General features: G+C 36.9%; 2 protein-coding genes across 6 annotated transcripts in view; one reads left to right on the top strand and one right to left on the bottom strand.

The window, feature by feature from the left end:
* LOC139963121 (xaa-Pro aminopeptidase 1-like) overlaps window positions 1–18,285 on the top strand; it is a 65,149-nt gene that overhangs the window by 20,577 nt on the left and 26,287 nt on the right. For 2 of the 5 annotated variants that reach the window (XM_071963654.1, XM_071963660.1), the window contains exons 10-22: window positions 291–412; window positions 2,200–2,286; window positions 2,578–2,643; window positions 3,191–3,270; window positions 3,815–3,892; window positions 4,995–5,066; window positions 5,703–5,763; window positions 6,159–6,228; window positions 6,536–6,640; window positions 7,961–8,032; window positions 11,215–11,291; window positions 11,851–11,949; window positions 12,979–14,785. The exons of 1 other annotated variant lie outside the window; for it this stretch is intronic. In XM_071963654.1, the coding sequence (XP_071819755.1) occupies window positions 291–412; window positions 2,200–2,286; window positions 2,578–2,643; window positions 3,191–3,270; window positions 3,815–3,892; window positions 4,995–5,066; window positions 5,703–5,763; window positions 6,159–6,228; window positions 6,536–6,640; window positions 7,961–8,032; window positions 11,215–11,291; window positions 11,851–11,949; window positions 12,979–13,185 (1,196 nt within the window). In that variant the 3' untranslated portion in view covers window positions 13,186–14,785. Of the gene's footprint in view, window positions 1–290; window positions 413–2,199; window positions 2,287–2,577; window positions 2,644–3,190; window positions 3,271–3,814; window positions 3,893–4,994; window positions 5,067–5,702; window positions 5,764–6,158; window positions 6,229–6,535; window positions 6,641–7,960; window positions 8,033–8,400; window positions 8,467–11,214; window positions 11,292–11,850; window positions 11,950–12,978; window positions 14,786–17,772; window positions 17,933–18,285 lie in introns of those variants that run through there. 2 more of the 5 variants (XM_071963658.1, XM_071963655.1) reach the window with 2 other exon arrangements.
* LOC139963123 (charged multivesicular body protein 2b-like) overlaps window positions 1–18,285 on the bottom strand; it is a 67,063-nt gene that overhangs the window by 34,136 nt on the left and 14,642 nt on the right. The gene's annotated exons all lie outside the window — the stretch shown is intronic.

The raw sequence follows: 18,285 nt of genomic DNA, 5'->3' as shown, positions 1-18,285 counted from the left end.
GTGTGCTGCTATTTCAATGAAAAGGCCAGACCAACTTCTGACCGGCCCTAAGAGGAGAGGATGCATTGCCCCTCTCCATCCTTAACAGCCCTGGGGGGGGGGGGATTCAGGTCGTTATAACCTAATGACAAGACAATTAATTAATTAACGTGAAAATTGCTGGCATTCCATAGCGGAGGTGTATGGCGGGGGAAGGTCCGTATAATGAGAACACTTTTGTTGTTCACTTCTCCATATTTCAATATGGTTAAAACATACTGATAATTTCTCCTGTTCATCATTTTTTAAAGCAAATTGTATCACAATTAATGACTATAGTGCCTTCTTGGCGGACTTGGAGGATATTGGTAGCACGAAGAAGGTATGGCACAGTGATACTGGAAGTTATGCCATCTACGAGAGAGTGGCAGAGGTGAGCTTCTTTTGTTTCTCTTATTATTTGACTTTTTGTTGTTGAGTGGACTTATAATCATCTTGTTTTTCTCTCTTCAGTTATGGGGTTGCTAAGGTAGGAGGCTATAAGGCAGGTGGGCAGACGACAGCCTAGACCGCATGTTGCCCATGCACAAATGTACTGCGGCCCATGAGCCCTTCAAAAAACCTCCGTTAATGATGGCTGAACAATGCTTTTTTATCCAACAATAAATCTACTAGAACAGTTTAATTCTTTAAAATTAATCGTTTGCAAAAGCATTCAAAATCGTGGGGCCCACATCTCGTATTTCACGAATGATGTAGTAGGTCTATATTTGGTTTTGTTACGGGAGTCTGTACATCCTGTTGTGGCAAGCAGCTTTGATTTAAAAGTTCACTGCATTTAATTGTCATCTATTAAGATCAATTTGACATCCTTGCTGTAGGTTTAAAAAATACTATGGAGTGAAGTATTGGTTATGTGAAAACTTTAAATTTAATTTTAATTTTTTTGTTTGTATCTAATGTAAGTTAAATGTCAAATATGTACTGGCAGAGATATTTTCCTGGCCATCGCTTGAAATGATAAGTGCACACAATATGAGAGTTGTATACAATACCTCTTTAACGATGTTATTATCCCCAGACTTCATAATTAATTCAGTTTGGCTCATGACATAACAGCAACGAGGCAATCAAGTATTTACTTGTGTAGTACCACTGTTTTCCATTAGCAGCTATGAGAGTCTGCCAACTTTGGAATTTACCATTTTCTATTGAATACAGTAAAACATATGATTGTGTTTGATATCAGCACGGTCACCCATATTATGGGGCTGCTTCTAGTTAGAGATGCCTTCATGCTCATTTTACCGCTGACGGTATGCAAATCAGTTTTGTGCTACTTGCAGCACTAATTCACTATAAACATTTGATGTACTTCCGCCATTTTGTGACCTTGGCAGTACTTTTTTCACTCAGGCAGTTAAACTGACAGTAACTTGAGTCTTCCAAACAGATAATTAAGCAGCCTAGTCTAGGAAGATCATCATCTCACGTGTAAATAAAGGTGCAATGGATATTAAGTGTGAGTCCATTTAGGATGTATATATGTTAATCACAGACAGTAAGATAATTGCTATAGCAACCCACCCAGGGTTTGTTTACAGACTGTTGAAGCCATTACCTAATGGTCGAGTGAACTGGAAAACAGCCAAGGAACAAAGATCATGTAACACCAGAGTTTTTGCCCATTTTATCTAGGTTATCTCTTCTGGGAACAGGTAATGGGGAAGTGTACGAAATGAAGGGAATTGTGATATTGCCCGGGCGTCGATGATTATTCAGTTTACACAAATGAATAAATGAAATAAAATGGTTCCAGTCAGTTTGAGGTTTTTGGTGACCATACCAGAGTGTGCACAAGTGGTCACTAGTTGGTGTTACTTTCAGTGGCGGAGCTAGGGGTATTGGTCAGGGGGGCGAGAATGGTCTGCAGGGGCGCTTTCGACACTATCTAAGCGGAGCGCCACCACAGGTTGGTTGCAGATAAACAAAGAATTAATAGGTGTCATCGCCATTTTGTCAGAAAATTACACAAATATGACAAATGTCAATAGGTAGATGAGAGCGCGATAAAAAAGTCAATAATATGGAATATATCGAATAAGTAAAAAGTGGTAAAAAGCTGTAAAGGGCGCCAGCAGTCCATTTGACTCCGTCAGGGGGGCATCCGCCCCCCCCCACTGCTTACTTTACATCCTTCTTTCTTTTATATGTGCGCAGGATAATCGAATCATGGAAGCTTCTCCCATCTTACTGATGAAAGCCAGAAAGAATCCCACAGAAATGGAAGGTCTCAGGCAGGCCTGCGTAAGTACCAAACGTATACTCAAAACAGATATGTAGCTAGCCATCAATGTGACTTGATCTGGTGGTAACACGATAAATTATCGCCCCCTCGCAGTATAGCTATTACTTGTGCTGAAAGATTCTCAGAACAGATATGCAGCTAGCTATGTAACGGTGGAGCTGATCAACCTCTACTGACTTGATCTGGTGGTCACATGATGAAGAATCGCCCCTCACAGTATAGCTATTACTTGTTTGGTGCCTATGTTACAGTCTAGTGATGTTTGCTCTCACTTTTCCTTTTGTTCACAGAAGAAAGACTCTATCTCTCTTTGTGAACTGTTTGGCTGGATTCAAGAAAAAGTTGATGCCATGACCGTAAGTAATATTTGTTGTTTTCTTTTTTGTATTAAGAATAGTTATTGAAAAAATAAGAATGGTTACCTATGAAATTCCATATTTGGATGGAACCAGAGCTGTGGAACAGTGAGCTTTATTCATTTCATATAGGAATTTGGTTGACTTATTGCAAAAACACCTGATATGAAGATTCGGGGATGTGGGGGTAAGATGGGGTTGGGGGTGGGAGGGGATGATGGGGATGGAAGGGAAGGTGAGTGGGGTGATTGTGGTATGTCCTAAAACTCTAATTGAAGGTATTTTTTTCAAAGAGTAGTTTAGTTTAATAGACAAAAGGAAGAGAAACTAATCTTTGTAAAGAAAGAAGAAACAAGTGAACATCAAATTCTCTTATTCTAATACACTTTGATCTGAATATGGACGGCCAACATATTTGAACAGCTCAACGTCAAATGCGGGATATGAAGTATTTTCTGTAGCCTAAACAAACCTTCTGCTAGCTAGATGTTATATCAAAGGAAATGAAGAGTGAACATGCGTGCGTCGTTTTCTTCTTCTGTTGCAGGATGAACAAGCTACCACCGGTGATCTTACCTACTTGAGCGAACTAATAATTGAAGATGAAGCCTATAAAGTCCGGGAAAGGTAAACCTTTACAACTTCTTTAAAAATCAATTTAGAATGTTAATCCGGGACTGCAAAATTTTAGTGTACTGTTTTGGCCAAAACCATTTACATTTTATGACTAGATTTAACGGTTATTTGATTTCGAGCCCACGTGTCATAACATTTGATCATATCTCGTTGGAGGAACGATCAGGGTAAAAGAAGAAGGATATCTTAAAAAATAAAGATTTTTATTCTGTTTTTTGGGGGGGTTGAACTCTACAGCTACAGTTTAAAAATAAATCTAAAACCCATGTTATTTTATAAGTAGCCTAAAAACAAGTTAGCATTTGCAGAAAGTGTTGAAAAACTTTGGCTGTATTAATCTAAATTTATGTTCATTAACATAATTTTGTGTCATAACATGATTGAGAGAAGGTTGAGAGGGTTGATTAGGGAAGGTTGATTTTAAAGTAGTATTTATTCACACAGAATTGGGACTCACTTTGTTTTTAGCTCAAACATCTTGGTGGTGGCTATTTTAAACTTGATCTCATTTCCTTTGTTATTCCTTCACTTACAGGTGGGGCCATGAGTTTACCGGTCATAGTTTCAAATCAATTTCAGCTTTTGCTGAACATGGCGCCATCATTCATTATTCGTAAGTCTACGGTTAGAAAGAACTTCACTGTTTGTTTCTTTAAGTTTGTTTTTGATTGTTTTGTTTTTAGTGCTATTTTGCTAAGTACAAATCAGTAGTGTAAACGTTCTCCGGAATCGGTCAAGTTTACCATAAATAGTAACCAAAGTATTTTGTTAGGTGTAAAGGAAGTTTTGGATATGCCTATTTGGGTTGATCTATAGGTAATCCTGAGAGGAGAATAGACTGTCGGGGGTGGGGGCATGGGGGGGGTTAGTCTGGGGTATTGACTTTATCTCCACCCATGTGTCATACTGTGTTTTTACCATTTATCTTGCTGGAGTGGTGGGGATGGAGGGAAGGAGAATGGGTGTAGTATGTGGTAATAATTATATCTTGTCCTGTGTATTACGTTTCATCCGTTTATCGATTTATCTCGTGTGAGAGACGGAGGAGGGAAGTAGCACCTTCATTTTGTATCATTTGTTTTCTTGTTTATTCTGTTATCTTATAGAAGGGACAGGGAGGAAGGGAGGACCAAAAGTGTTGTCCGGGGGGTAATCTTAACCTATGTATCATATTGTGTTTTGGGAAGGAGGAAGGAAGGGTGGGAGGAAGGTGTTGAGAGGGAGGGAGGATGGAGGGAGGGGTGGGAGGAAGAGGGAGCTGTAATCTTCCTGGTACTACAACTCAATCATCAAACCAAAGCTATGAATGTGATGCACTTGATCACACAGCCAACACATCTCTATGATATGGATAATCATAGCTACAGTATTTACTGCATAGTAAGCATATGGAGTGTATAAAATCATTAAACTCCGTAATTAAAGACTTTGCAACACCTCAGTTGCTAAACTTTCAAAACCAAAATAATAACATCAGCTGCCATCTCCTATCTTTACGATATGTAATTGTGATCTGGCTTCATCTGAGAATGTGTGACAAGGTGTTGTTGTCAACATCAATAGAATTGTGACACAATTGACTTGGGAAAACTTGAACTAAGTAATGCCATCCATACAATGTAGGTTTTCTAGGATCCAAATGAAGAGAAGAACGAAAAGTAAAATGAAATTTAAAAGTAATATCTCACCATTTCCCCCCCCCCCTATCCATATAGATCATCTGAAACCACTGACGTACCAGTCACTAAACAAGGAACATACATGCTGGATTCCGGATCTCAATTCAAGTAAGAAATTTGAAAAGAATATTTCATATAAGTCTTGTAACTCTAGGTAAAACTTTGTTCAGGCATACTCTGTGAAATTGCCTATAACTTCTGCGGATTGCTCTGTGATCCTAACATATGAAGTTGATACTGCTTGATATGCAAAAAGTGAACTTCACAAAATAATTTTTGATATCATACATGAACTCTTACCTCTTGAAACTGACACAGGACTATGAAAGACACATTGTACACAGTCAGAGTCATGGAAAAATGTCTTTAAAGGCATTGAAGACTCGCGCCAAACCGCGTGCCGCGCTCTGAAAAAGTTAACTTTCCATTGCTTGTCGCTACAAAATGCAGACAGTAATGAAATGTGATACCTTGTTATCTTTAGCTGGACCTGAGATGTCCATCGCTGCTATGCACACTGTTGTGGGTACTGACCGTAGCTGCATGTATTGACTGTACACTAGTGTCTAATTACCGACGGTAGCAAGCTGTGTCAGATTACCGGCATGAGACGTTTCTTTGTGCGCGAGTCTTCACCCCCTTTAATGTTCGATTTCATTGTGATTTCAGCATGTGGATATTCCAAAACAGCTGGTTATATGTAATTTAAATTCAAGTATTTCATATGTATACATTTCTATTCAGGGATGGAACCACCGACATAACTCGTACTTTGCACTATGGTACACCGACTGCTTTCGAAAAGGTTGGTAACCTCTCTCTCTAACTCTCTCTCTCAATGAGTTTATACCAAGACCTAGACCAATCAGTGACCGTATATACGTAGGCCTAGGCTTTATATACACTTTTTAATGCTGTTACTTCCATTCAAGGGAATGAGAAGGGTTACAAGGGTTTGAAAATTTACCATATTTCCTAAGCTTCCATTGGAGCTCAGCACACTAAGATTTTGATATGAAATGTTTTTTTAGAACCGATGTGCATACCATATACCTCATTATGAGTTTGATCTCTGCAGTGATGGTATGTGTGATGGTATGTGTCCTTTACTTTTAACAGCTGCAACAATAGTCAATTCCTTTGAAAATTTTCGATGTTTTTTTGTTTATATGTAATTTTTAAAGTAAATTGATCTTACAGGAAGCCTATACAAGAGTACTTATGGGCCACATTGATTTAGTGAATACAAACTTCAGAAGCGGTGTGTATGGTGAGTTGAATTTTTGTTTATATGGTCTGATGTTTTTCTTGTTGTAAAAGTCATATCATTAAAACAAAGGAAAAATCGATATTAGACTAATTTGGTAAAATATAACTTTTCTTTCTTGGGTGAGCACCGTACAAGACTCCCTGACACTGGAGAGAGGACGGGGGGGGAGGGGGGAAGGGGGGTTAGGATAGTCCGAGAGGACCATGACTCATGCCAATTCTAGAAGTAGGAAAGTTTTCAAATCTGTCATTTGCTATAATTAATTACTCTGATGAGGATGAAATTTACCGGTGGAATTTATATTTAGGTCGTGACATTGATGCCATTGCCAGGGAACCTTTGTGGAGCAACGGCTTAGACTACAGACACGGAACGGGTCACGGTATCGGACATTTCCTGAACGTCCACGAAGGTAAATTGTTCAGCTATACAGTTTGTATTTAGTAAGGTAGTAAGAGTCATCGAATGGTGCTCTGTTGGTTATATGTTGTTAAGGAAATGTGTTTTGGTTAACTTAGTAGAACTTTAAAAAAAAAAAAGGGAGCTGATGTCACCATCATTTTAGCCTGCAAGGAGCATTTCAGAGATTTTAGCATATTTTAAGGATGAATATGTTGAAAGTAAGAATAGCTATTTAAACGTATCAACTGACATTCTGCTTTTGATGCTTAATCTTACTCTCTCTTTTTATGAATATCAAATTGCCGTTGGACTTTTCATACTTAACTAATCTCTTTCCTAGACTAAACTGTCATTTCAATTCTCATCAGAAGCTATACACAAGTTTATAACTTCCTTATTCACAAATTATAGGTTACATGTGATTAAAAGACCCTAATTTGTGACTAACTTAACTAATTGATCATCACCTCTGATGAGAGCCTCTTGTTTGGATTGGTTCTTTCTAATATTTTCCTTAACATCTAATGATTCCTTTTTCATTTTATTTATTTATTTTTATTTATTAAGTGATTTTAAAGCTGCATTTGAAGCTAAATTATCCCACAATCTAGTTGTACCATCCTTGAAACAGATAAGGTACTCAAAAGACTTCATCTGTACTTAAATGCATCAAAAATTACACCAAGGAGGATAATGCTCTCCATAATAAGCTACGGTTGAAACAGGAAACTGAATACTGTCATTTTATGATAAACATGAATATGCATGATTAATAATTATACTTTCAGTTATACATTATAAATAATTATAAACTCCAGTCTTCCCATAGTGCATCATTCCCAACCTTCATAACTGTATGATGTAATTGAGAGGACAAACGTTTTATACATAGCCAGCCAAGTTGTCCTTTTCTATCCTTGATCGGTTAGGCTTGATCGGTTAGGCTAACCTGATATTACATGGTGACGATTCAATACCATGGTAGGATGATTCCATTGTAGGGGATTCCATGGTAGGACATTTCCATGGTAGGACTATATAATGGTAGGGGATTCGAACTTATGTTTAAGCTGCTGTTTTCATATTGGATTTAAACAGTGAATAATTGATAGAATAATAAGGAACAGTCAAATATGGTTTTAACCATATATGTGATCTCTCAATGATGATGAGTAGTGTAGCAAGTATTTGCTGTTTAAACATCAATGACATTTTATCAATTTATTCTTTATTAATTCCTTCACTTTCATTAATGAAACAAAACACATCATAATAATCATTTAATAATTTTAGCCCTCGATGACTTTTGACTAACTTATTAATTTTTCAGGACCTGCTCGCATTAGCATAGGCTACAGGTCGTACGAGAAGCCTATGGAAACAGGAATGTTCTTCTCTGATGGTATGTCTGTGTTAATGTTATATGTGTAGATAGTATCACAGATGGGCATACAATGCCTGGTTCTCTACTTGGGTCATTCCATTAACACTCCAGGGTGATCATTGATAGAATGCTTATTTTCAATTTTCAAAAAGGCCAACTTTGTTGTCAAAGCAACAGAACAGAGATGTTTTGTGGTCACACCTCATGACGAAGGTGTAATATTCTGGTTTAAAATAATTCATTGAATATTGAATTGCATGGCAACCATGTAGTGAATAATGGAATGATCCAATCGCACTGCCCATTCAGCTAGGCTGTTTTCGCTAGGAAGAGTGCATTATTCCACCTATTTTGTTGTTTCCTGCATTTTCGACTATTAAATTTAGGTCCCATTAATATTGGAAACTACCCTGGGGAGCAACCCATGCAAACTGGTGTATTTTTGTCTGACGGTAAGTGTTTTTTATACTTCAAAGAAGTCATCCAGTAATGTCATTTCTCTGTTTGTCCCTGTTCTGTGATTGTTTTTGATCCATTGCGATAATTTTAGGGAAGGAACCAGGGGGGATAACTTCTTTGATAAATAAATAAAAATATACTCTTGTTTGTATTATATTTTTTGTATGAATGAATACAAATCTTATCTTCAAACTCTCAACAACAAAAGGAGCAAACAAGACTAGTCGACAAGTGCCAAAATCATAAAACCCTTTTCATGTCACTAATTCACCCATAATTGTTCAATTATTTGGTTAAGACATTTATTGGTGTTACTAATTACTTTTTACATACTTCCGAGAACGATTGGATGGACTATAAAACCTTCGAAGAGATATCTGCAGTCTTTAGTGGCTGAATAACTTTTGTATCTTTCCTTGGTATTTGTAGTACTTGTTTTGAAGGGATCAAGATTTGTAGTATAAATTAACTCAATATTTATTTACTCAAACACACACTTGTTTACAAACGATATTTATCTATATATATATATTATTGTTTGTAAACAAACTGGCAAACTTGCTTATATATATGCTGCCACATTTAAAGTACTACAGACACCTAGCCAGTTTGCCCCATGTTCAGTACATTCGTTGTGTGTGATCATCTCATCAAAATCTGTTGAAAGTTTTCGAAAAGCTCTTTTCATTTCCAAGACATAAACATTTGCAGCTTTGATAAATCTGGGAAACTCATCAAATATGTGCAAACTGGTGACATGGAGTGTTGGGCTCATCAAAATGTTTGAGTTTAGGCTTTAATAAGTTATTTAATAAGTCCATAATTTCCTGGACAGATGTTTGGTTCATGACTTTCTTACAAGGAGAACAGATATCATTGATACAGTTGTTTTAATGTTTGATAAATTTTAGTACACTAAAACTCACTGTGATTTCAGGTGGTATTGGAGGGGAATAGGGGTGGGTGTGGGGTGTAGAAAGTTGCTACGCTCAATAATCAATGGGAATGGTAATCTTTCAAGGGTTTATATGTTTACTGAATTTAGTTAGCAGAGAGAGAGTTCTTACCGACAGTTGTGCTCGTATCGGTCAAAGTTCAATAGTTCAATATTCAAAACAATGAGGAATAAAGTAAAAATACAAAATGAGTGGGAAGATCTAATGATTTAATAAACAACATTGATATTTTATGTTTTATTCATTTCATTGTTTATTCTCGCTTTTAAAAGTCATCTACTTTGCTGATTTAAACTAACAAACATTGAAATGCTTGAAACTTTGCAGCGATACAGTCCATGCATACTTTAGCTTTATTTCTGTTATCCTTTGTTATATTTCACCAAATAACTTTTGCCCCCTGAAGCGAACCCACCCCCATGAAACAGGTCAATATTATCAGATGATAATTGGCGGTGAGAGATTGAAATTAAGTCTTACAATAGGTCAGCTGATCTTTGTAGGTAGTCAAGATTTCATGTTATGACATTCACAGGGAGAACTGAACTGGCAGGAAGCTTTTCATAAAATGGCAATTTCATGATATGGTCCGTCTGAAAAGAATGACATGATAAATAATTGCCAGTTATTTATTACATCCTTCTAACCTTTTTCATCACTGGTTGATTTTCTTTTACTACTTGACTATCGTAAAGTAATGGGACTTGATTTGGTTACTGGAAATTTCAGCCAGTTTTTTTGCAAGACTTAGATTAGTTAGTGGTAATACACATGAAAGTGGCCAAACACTCGGCTTTTAGATTGAAATCCTTAAGACCATGAGCTGTTACAGCCTAACTTAACTATAACTTTTGCTACTTTAAAGGTCTGCTGTATAGATCCCAACTATAGCACGCAGTTTCACAAGATACTTTACTGAAGGGCTCTGACTCTTCAAATGATTCATAGGTTTTAACATGCTAGTGTCTTCACTGAGAAGAAAAACTAATGTAAAATATTGTCGGCCTGGACGTCAATAAGTTTTATGACACTTATTGGCTACATGTGAACGTGGGAGATGCTGAACCGCTTATAAAACTTATTCTTCATGTCGGTTGGCTATACAGTGTCAAGGTTTTGGATTCTGTTGTCCACTTTAAGGGGAAAGAGCTTTGAGGGTGACAGGAATAGTCTGATTGAATTTTGAACAGCCTGTGAAGAAAATCCTGCTGGAAACACTCAGGCCCTTTAAACTTTATACATAAGTCTGTTTTAATTAGGGATCCCTATCTAAAACATTTACTAACAAAAGATCTACACAGGGTCATCAGTACTGCTGTACATCCATTCCCCCCCCCCCCATGGACACCCCCACCACCAACCAACCCCCAAGGAAATTTCTATAAACATAAAGGTAAATTCATATTCAGATATTTGTTTCAAGTCCTGCTATTGTTAATTAAAGTTTTTGCTGTTCACAAAATTTCATGTGAACAATTTCTTTTCGAAGAAATGAAACCAGCGTGTGAATTAATGGTTTGTGAGTCAGTTCATTCCTAAAGTAGATGAATATTACAATGTATGTATGCCAACAATTTATTTATCCAAGAAAATGCTCAGTAATGTAGTGATGCAAAATTCTTGCAGTTATCATTTCATTCATATTTTTTTAATTTATGCAAATTAGAGACAGGCATTGTAATCAAAATAATTACTATCCTTGCTTTGGTGTGATAATCACTTAAATCTATTTGCTAAATGGAAACAACCGAGAAATTGCACCATCTCTTTCGTATCCTCCTCCAGAACCCGGTTACTACGAAGACGGATCTTTTGGTATCCGACTGGAAAATGACATGATTGTGGTAGATGCTGTCACAGATGTAAGTTTAGGTTGTTGTCAAGTTAATCTTTGGTCAACCTTAAAGGCATTGAAGACTTGCCCCAAACCATGTGCGGCGCTCTGAAAAACCTGAGATGTCCATCGCTGTATCGTTTGTACACTGTGCTGTGGGTATTGACCGCAGCTGTATGTACTGACTGTACACTAGTGACTAATAACCGAAGGTAGCAAGCTGTGTGTGTATTTTCTGGGATCGATGGTGGTGTCTAACACTTCTGTTACACCTCATTCAAAACTAGGTCAGATTACCAGCATTAGACGTTTCTTATTGAGCGACTCTTCACACCCTTTCATTATGGTAGACGGATCAAGATATAGGTCAAATTGTTAGGGTGCTGATGAGCAGCTGGACATTCGATTTTATCAGTTTGACAAAAATAAAAATTTCTGTGTACATTGTAGAATGTTACAAAACCCCACAAAGGGGGGAGAGGGGAGGGGAAGAAGTGGCAAGGGAAGTAAAACAGAACGTTTAATTTTTGCTGTTGGTTTATTGGTTTTGATTTAAGGTATACATTCTTATCAATCTCTCTCTCCAGCATTCGTTTAGTACATATGAGTACATGACCTTTGAGATGCTCTCTCTGGTGCCCTTTGACCCCAACCTCATCGACTTCACCATGCTCTCTCCAGCTCAGGTAAATTCATTATTTAAAGGATTATTCCTGTGTTGATGTTTATGATTATTGTTTTGGGGTATTTTTTTGTTTTTTGTCTGTAAGAAATTATCTTTGCCATCTGTTAAAAACTCCACCCTGATAGCATAATAAATGATGAGTATATGGATTTATACAGTTTATTAAGAATGTTTAAAATGTTTCTGGCAGCAGCGTCCCCCCCCCCCAAGAGGAACAGGGTTAAACTATTGTCCAAATCGCCAGTGATATTTGTGAAAGGAAAGCATCTAACAACAAGCCCGGGAAGCATTAATAATCTAGACAGACTGTTCTATGTACAATCTCCATAAATTATCCATGTTTGTGGTCATTTTATGAATACGTTTTCTCTCACTTTGGAAAATGCCTTGCTCCCTTTCAAAGTTTGGAAAAGTGCCATGGTGCCAAATTAGAAAGCTGATAAAATTGCTTTAGTGTCATGCTTATGTCATTTCAATAGGAATTCAAGGCAAACTTCTATTTAACCTGTCCTACCAAAAAAACACAATTGCTAAATCCCTTTCAATCTCAATTCAAGCCCTTACTATAAATTGAGATTAATAAGAAACTTTCATAAACTTATGTGATCTTAACCTTGTAAGTATTAAATTTCATCTAAAAATATGATAAGCTGTTATTGATTTATTTGTAACTATCTATTTAAAGCATTGTTTATGATGATAATTAATGGCAGATAATTGATGCCAATTAGTCTTTTGTCCTATGCCCTCGTTTATCGATTTAATGCTTTCTGTTTGTTGTCAACATCGTTATCGATCAAAATGAGTATCTCTGGGAAATCAGTTTGATGTTTGAAAGTTTGCGTAGAAATTGTTGGACTCATGATTTTTTTTCTATTTATCATAAAATACTCACATATAATGCAATTTTGAACCAAAAAATAAATATTCATGAATTTTTGCTTACATCTTTGCTACGTCATATCTCATAAAATGATATTCCTTCGTCTTTTCTAAATCATAAATTATCTTTCTATTGGCATACGAACAGATCGACTGGTACAATGCTTACAATAAACAAATTCGGGCCGAAGTGGGCCCAGAACTGACGGATAGAGGCAGGGAATGGATGGAAGCCAATACCGAGCCCATCGAGTACACTTTCAGTCTGAATCCCAGCAGTGGCAACGCAGTCTCTATATCAGTACTACTGGCATCGACATGCCTTATTATCGCCAACCTCTTTAATCTGTACTAAACCACTCTCACAAGATTCCTAATCGAAAGTTATCTTATTTTCTCTTTTTTCTTTTACGTTCCCAATATTTGCCAATAAAAATGCTAAAAAACGAAAGAAATAAAACAAGTTACCATGATTACAATCATCAGTACTAAATATCTCAGTGTTCACTCAGGCTCTCAAATGTCATTTTCTTTCTTCCTCTGCTCATTTTGGTTTTTAATTTTGCATTTTTGTATGTTGCAAAAAGACATTCTTAAAGTTGAATCTTATGTCATCTGAACAACTTTCTCATAATATCTCTCAGTACCCCCCCACCCCAACCAATCCCCTCCCCAACCAACCCCCTCCCCCAACCAATCCCCCCCAACCAATCCCCCTCCCCCATCTCTTTGGGTGTCATCACTTTCCTTCAAGATATTTGTACTAAGTGTTTTTTATGGTTCACATGATGATGATAAGCAATTTGTGACCAATTTTAATTTTCAGACAAATATACAAAACCTCAATGATGTGAGTGAAATTTACATTTTATTCAGAAAACTTTTCAACTTGCAAGTGACTTGAGAAAGAAATTAAAATGATATGTCGCTGTTTATTGTGGTTATCGGGCAAATCAGTGTTAGACTCCTGTGAACAATGTAATTTGTATGCAAATATTCTTCTTCTAAACAAATTAATTTCGCCGCACGAGTGAACAAGAAGTATGAAAACACAAGTTGGGTTAATGTGGAATATCATTGAATGGCTATGAAATTTGCAAATTCAAAATGATTTAGATAAACAAGTGAGAAAACAATTTTTTTTTTATTTTGGTTTGCTGCTGTATTTAAAAGCTTTAACTTTTTAGTTAGTCTTAATGTTGATCAACTCTTTGCCAAATGTTAACAAAAAATTCATTTGCATGTATTCAGTTAAACAGAATCCTTAAGAAATTATATTATCTTACTTTCACATTGTAGAAAGCTGTAGAGTTAGATAAGCCCATTTTGTCTTTTCATGTATTCCTAACTTCAATGACCTGGGCCAATGTGTGCTGTACAGATTTACAAATTTCTGTTCATATCTGGGAGTCACATTCCTTGAGAAGTTTTACTTATTGGCCCGAGCTGAACCTTGCGATCCGCGACAAGTTAAATGGGCCCAAAACAGGGGCACAAAATGGCTAGATATTGACACAAACTGGTCACAACATTTTATGTGAGCAATATAATAGGCACCTCTGTGGTATTAGAATAACAAGATTGTTTTATATTGTTGTCATGGAGTTGCCGATTCACAAGTGTGTCAAACCTTACCACGTGTCACGGGAGTTTATTCCTCCACGCCCTGGACAACCCCCTCCCCCACCCAGTTTTGATTCATGAAGACAAAATGGGCTGCCACAGACATCATAAAAAGTAACCGTATAAAATAATAGTATGTAACCTATTCGTCTTTTTAATATTTAAATCATTGTTCCTTCAAATAAAATGTGTCAAATTTTATCCATCCTGTCCATCACACTGAGTACTTAAAAGCCAAACAAATATGAATAGAAAATGTAAATTTTTTGAAAGAAATTATTTTGATGAAAAAGATATAAAGTGAATATAAATAATCATTGAAAAAATGAAAACGTTATTTATGTTTGATTTCATTGCTTGTTGTATTATGTTTGATATGATCTGTGTAAATGTATATTAGCGTAGGGCATTTATGAGGGGGAGGGAGGGGAGGGGGTGTCTTGCAAGGAAGGTGAGAGAAAATTTCCATTTCTTTTTATCTTGGATATTATTCCTTTTGCTTCTTTGTCTTATTGCCCTGCTACATCCTTCTTGGTACTTCTTCAAGATCAACAAAGTGGAAAAGTATGTTGGTTACGGCACAGACAATGTTCCTTGTGTCCTTTCAATCTCTCCCCTACCCCTCCTCTCCTACCTCCATCCTTCCCCAACTCTATTCTTCTCTTAAAAGATTCAACTTCAACAAACGGAAATTTAGTTGGTTGCTACACCCACGGTTTGGCTTTTGTCCCTTTCAGAATTAGGATTACTTTATAAGATGAGTGGTACCCCGCCCCCCCCCCCCCCATTATGGAGAAAAAATGACTTTGAAGGGTACTCTACATGAACATGTAATTAAATTTATGGACGTTAAACAGATCAATATAAGATGCTTCGTAAACACAATTACTCCGGCTGAAAGAGCCAAATCACCTTCAAGACAGTTTTCCAATGAAATTAATTACACGTAAAAGTACATGTGGTCACTCCTCTAATCATTTTCCCACAAGGGGAAACGGGGGTGGTGGGGGGGTGCGAACATCTCAATTTGTACCCCTCCCCTATGCGTGACTTCTCCCTACCGCCTCCCTATACATCATAAACTACAGAGTAAATTGCCTGAGGTACGCAATACAAACATTGACATCATATCTTCACATATTCGTGAGAGCAATGTATACACATCTGGCAGAGTAGGCTTCTCTGTGATAGACCAAACAGAATTTTAAATAGCAACCAAATGTTACATTTCTTTCACGATTAGCTTCAGTTACCACTGAGTAGTTTTTGGCGATAGTGAAATGCTCCTTGCTTACACTATCTTCAACCATTTCACAGTCATTTCAAATAGAAACTTTTATTTACAATATAGATTACATCAGTTCTCACGACATAACCAGAGAGAATTCAGTATGGTAGGCTGCCCCACCATTTTGCATTAAAGGGTAGATACGTGAACACTGCAGTGTACTGTGAAAGTATCTAGTTTTTCACCTTGACGGCGAACTTTAAAGACCCAAAGACGACTTAATGACATCTAAATCTCGGCAAACATTCAGCAAACCCAGTCGGAAGTCAAAACTTCCTTCTATACCGCGATATACCCAATATGTTGTCAAGGACACTCAATACACGACTATAACACCTAACTCATTGTTATATTAATAAGTATTAGTTGTCAAAGCTTTCCTGGTCTGCTCAAAGAATCCCACTTAAATTAAGGGATCAGGCTTAATTACCAATGTATATAAGAATTTTAGAGATGAAGCTATACATATTAATTATATACTTTTTATCTTTGAATAGGTTTTAGCAAACTTCATAACAAAAGCCATGCGGTTTACGAAAATGATCAATATCAAGCGGGTCCGCTTGCGTAACATTTTCATGACACAATAAAACTTCGTACAGCTTACTGAAGCAGAAATTTTGTAAATAAAACTGTAGAAAAATACCAATGTCTCATCTGGGCCACCATAGATACTACAAAAGTACAATTCCTCCTTTTGTCTGCCCCTCACCTTTCTTTTTATAGCTTCCAACACCACTGATACTTGCAAAACGAAATGATGAGTTGCTTCTAGAAGTATCACTCTGCTTTGTGAACCAGATTCGTGAGAATATTTAATATATATTTGATATCATTTTTTTCTGTGGGTGAATGATTGGAATGTTATAACTTTGAAGAATTCATATCATCCCAATACGAACTGCAAAGTGGATGAGGTTTTTACTTTGAAGTACAGAAAGTTTCCAGCAATCAGCTTCAAACACCGAAACATCCATTAAAACACCGAAACATCCCTTTAAACATCGGAATTACCCAGCAATCAGCTTAGGGCATCGGAATATCCCTTCAAACACCTAAGCATCCATTCAAACATCGGAATTTCCTTTCAAACATCGTAATATCCCTTCAAACATCGTAATATCCCTGCAAACATCGGAATATCCCTAGCAATCAGCTTCATGCATCGGAATATCCCTTTGAACATGGAAATATCCCTTTAAACATCAGAATATCCCTTTAGACATCAGAATATCTCTTCAAATACCGAAATATACCTTCAAACATCGGAATATCCCTTCAAACACCGTAACATTCATTCAAACATCGGAATATCCCTTCAAACATCAGAATATCCCTTCAAACACCGTAACATTCATTCAAACATCGTTATATCCCTTTAAACATCAGAATATCCCTTCAAACACCGTAACATTCATTCAAACATCAGAATATCCCTTCAAACGCCGTAACATTCATTCAAACACAGAAACATCCCTCCAGATACCGGATATTCCTTCAAACACCGAAATATCTCTTTAAACATCAGAATATCTCTTCAAACATCGGAATATCCCTTCAAACATCGGAACCTGGTTGAAGGTAGGATGTTGGCTCAGTAATCATGTAGCCTAAGCAATGTTTGCCATTTGCTAAAAAGGTTCATCTTAGAGAACCTGGGTTATATTTAGGAGGAGGATTATGCCTAAACCAACTATTGCCTTTGTATCAACCGTTCTCAAATTAATCTGCACAAAACCTAAATACAAGGGCTAGCCTATACAAATCGAAACATAAGGTTGCAGCTCCCTTCGTCTGTAGATTCATAAACTCATGAACGGTATCGTATTTATTTTTAATGATATTTAAAGTAACTTGATAGTTTGATATTACCATACTGACATGTAACCTTTAACCAGTATATTATCATACTAATTATAACCGATCCTCCATGAACAGAGTGGTTCCGATTATCGTAACCACAAATTCCAGTTTTGATATTTTTTAACCAGACATATTTTTTATCTTCAGTGTCAGAAGGTCATGGCAGTGGAACGTGTGTTTCCGAACATGTAACAGGAAGACGCTATCGAGCAGGTGTCAGTACATATCTTGGTCAGGTTTTTAACAGATCCCTGGGTGCAGCTACGGTTGTCGCTTTAACGCTACACGATAATGGAGAAACTTGTTTCATATCTCGTCGCGTTTTCAGGTATGTCATTGACTGTCTCATTAGAGAGGGTCTTTATTTATTAATTTATTTTTTAATACCAAGTTTAACTTTATTGAAGCAAGCAGTATCATCATTCAGGTAATAATACCACCATAGGAAGCTCCCTGGACTTTCACTGTACAAAATATGAGCAGTCCGTCGTCAACAGTTAATAACAACTGAGCGAGTTGAGGACATAAAACCATGGAGGTAAAACAGACCTCCATGGTTATAGTGAAGGAATGATTAAGTGCTTCTGGCAAAAGGGAGTTGGGAGAGGGGCGACGTGGGGAGGGGGGGGGAGGAGCAGTATTTGTGCCCGAAATTAGTGCCCTTTGTGGTTATTGAATTGT

This window comes from Apostichopus japonicus, chromosome 21 (assembly GCF_037975245.1).
Source record: "Apostichopus japonicus isolate 1M-3 chromosome 21, ASM3797524v1, whole genome shotgun sequence".
NCBI classification, from domain to species: Eukaryota; Metazoa; Echinodermata; class Holothuroidea; order Aspidochirotida; family Stichopodidae; genus Apostichopus; species Apostichopus japonicus.
This window is presented reverse-complemented; position numbering and strand designations above follow the sequence as displayed.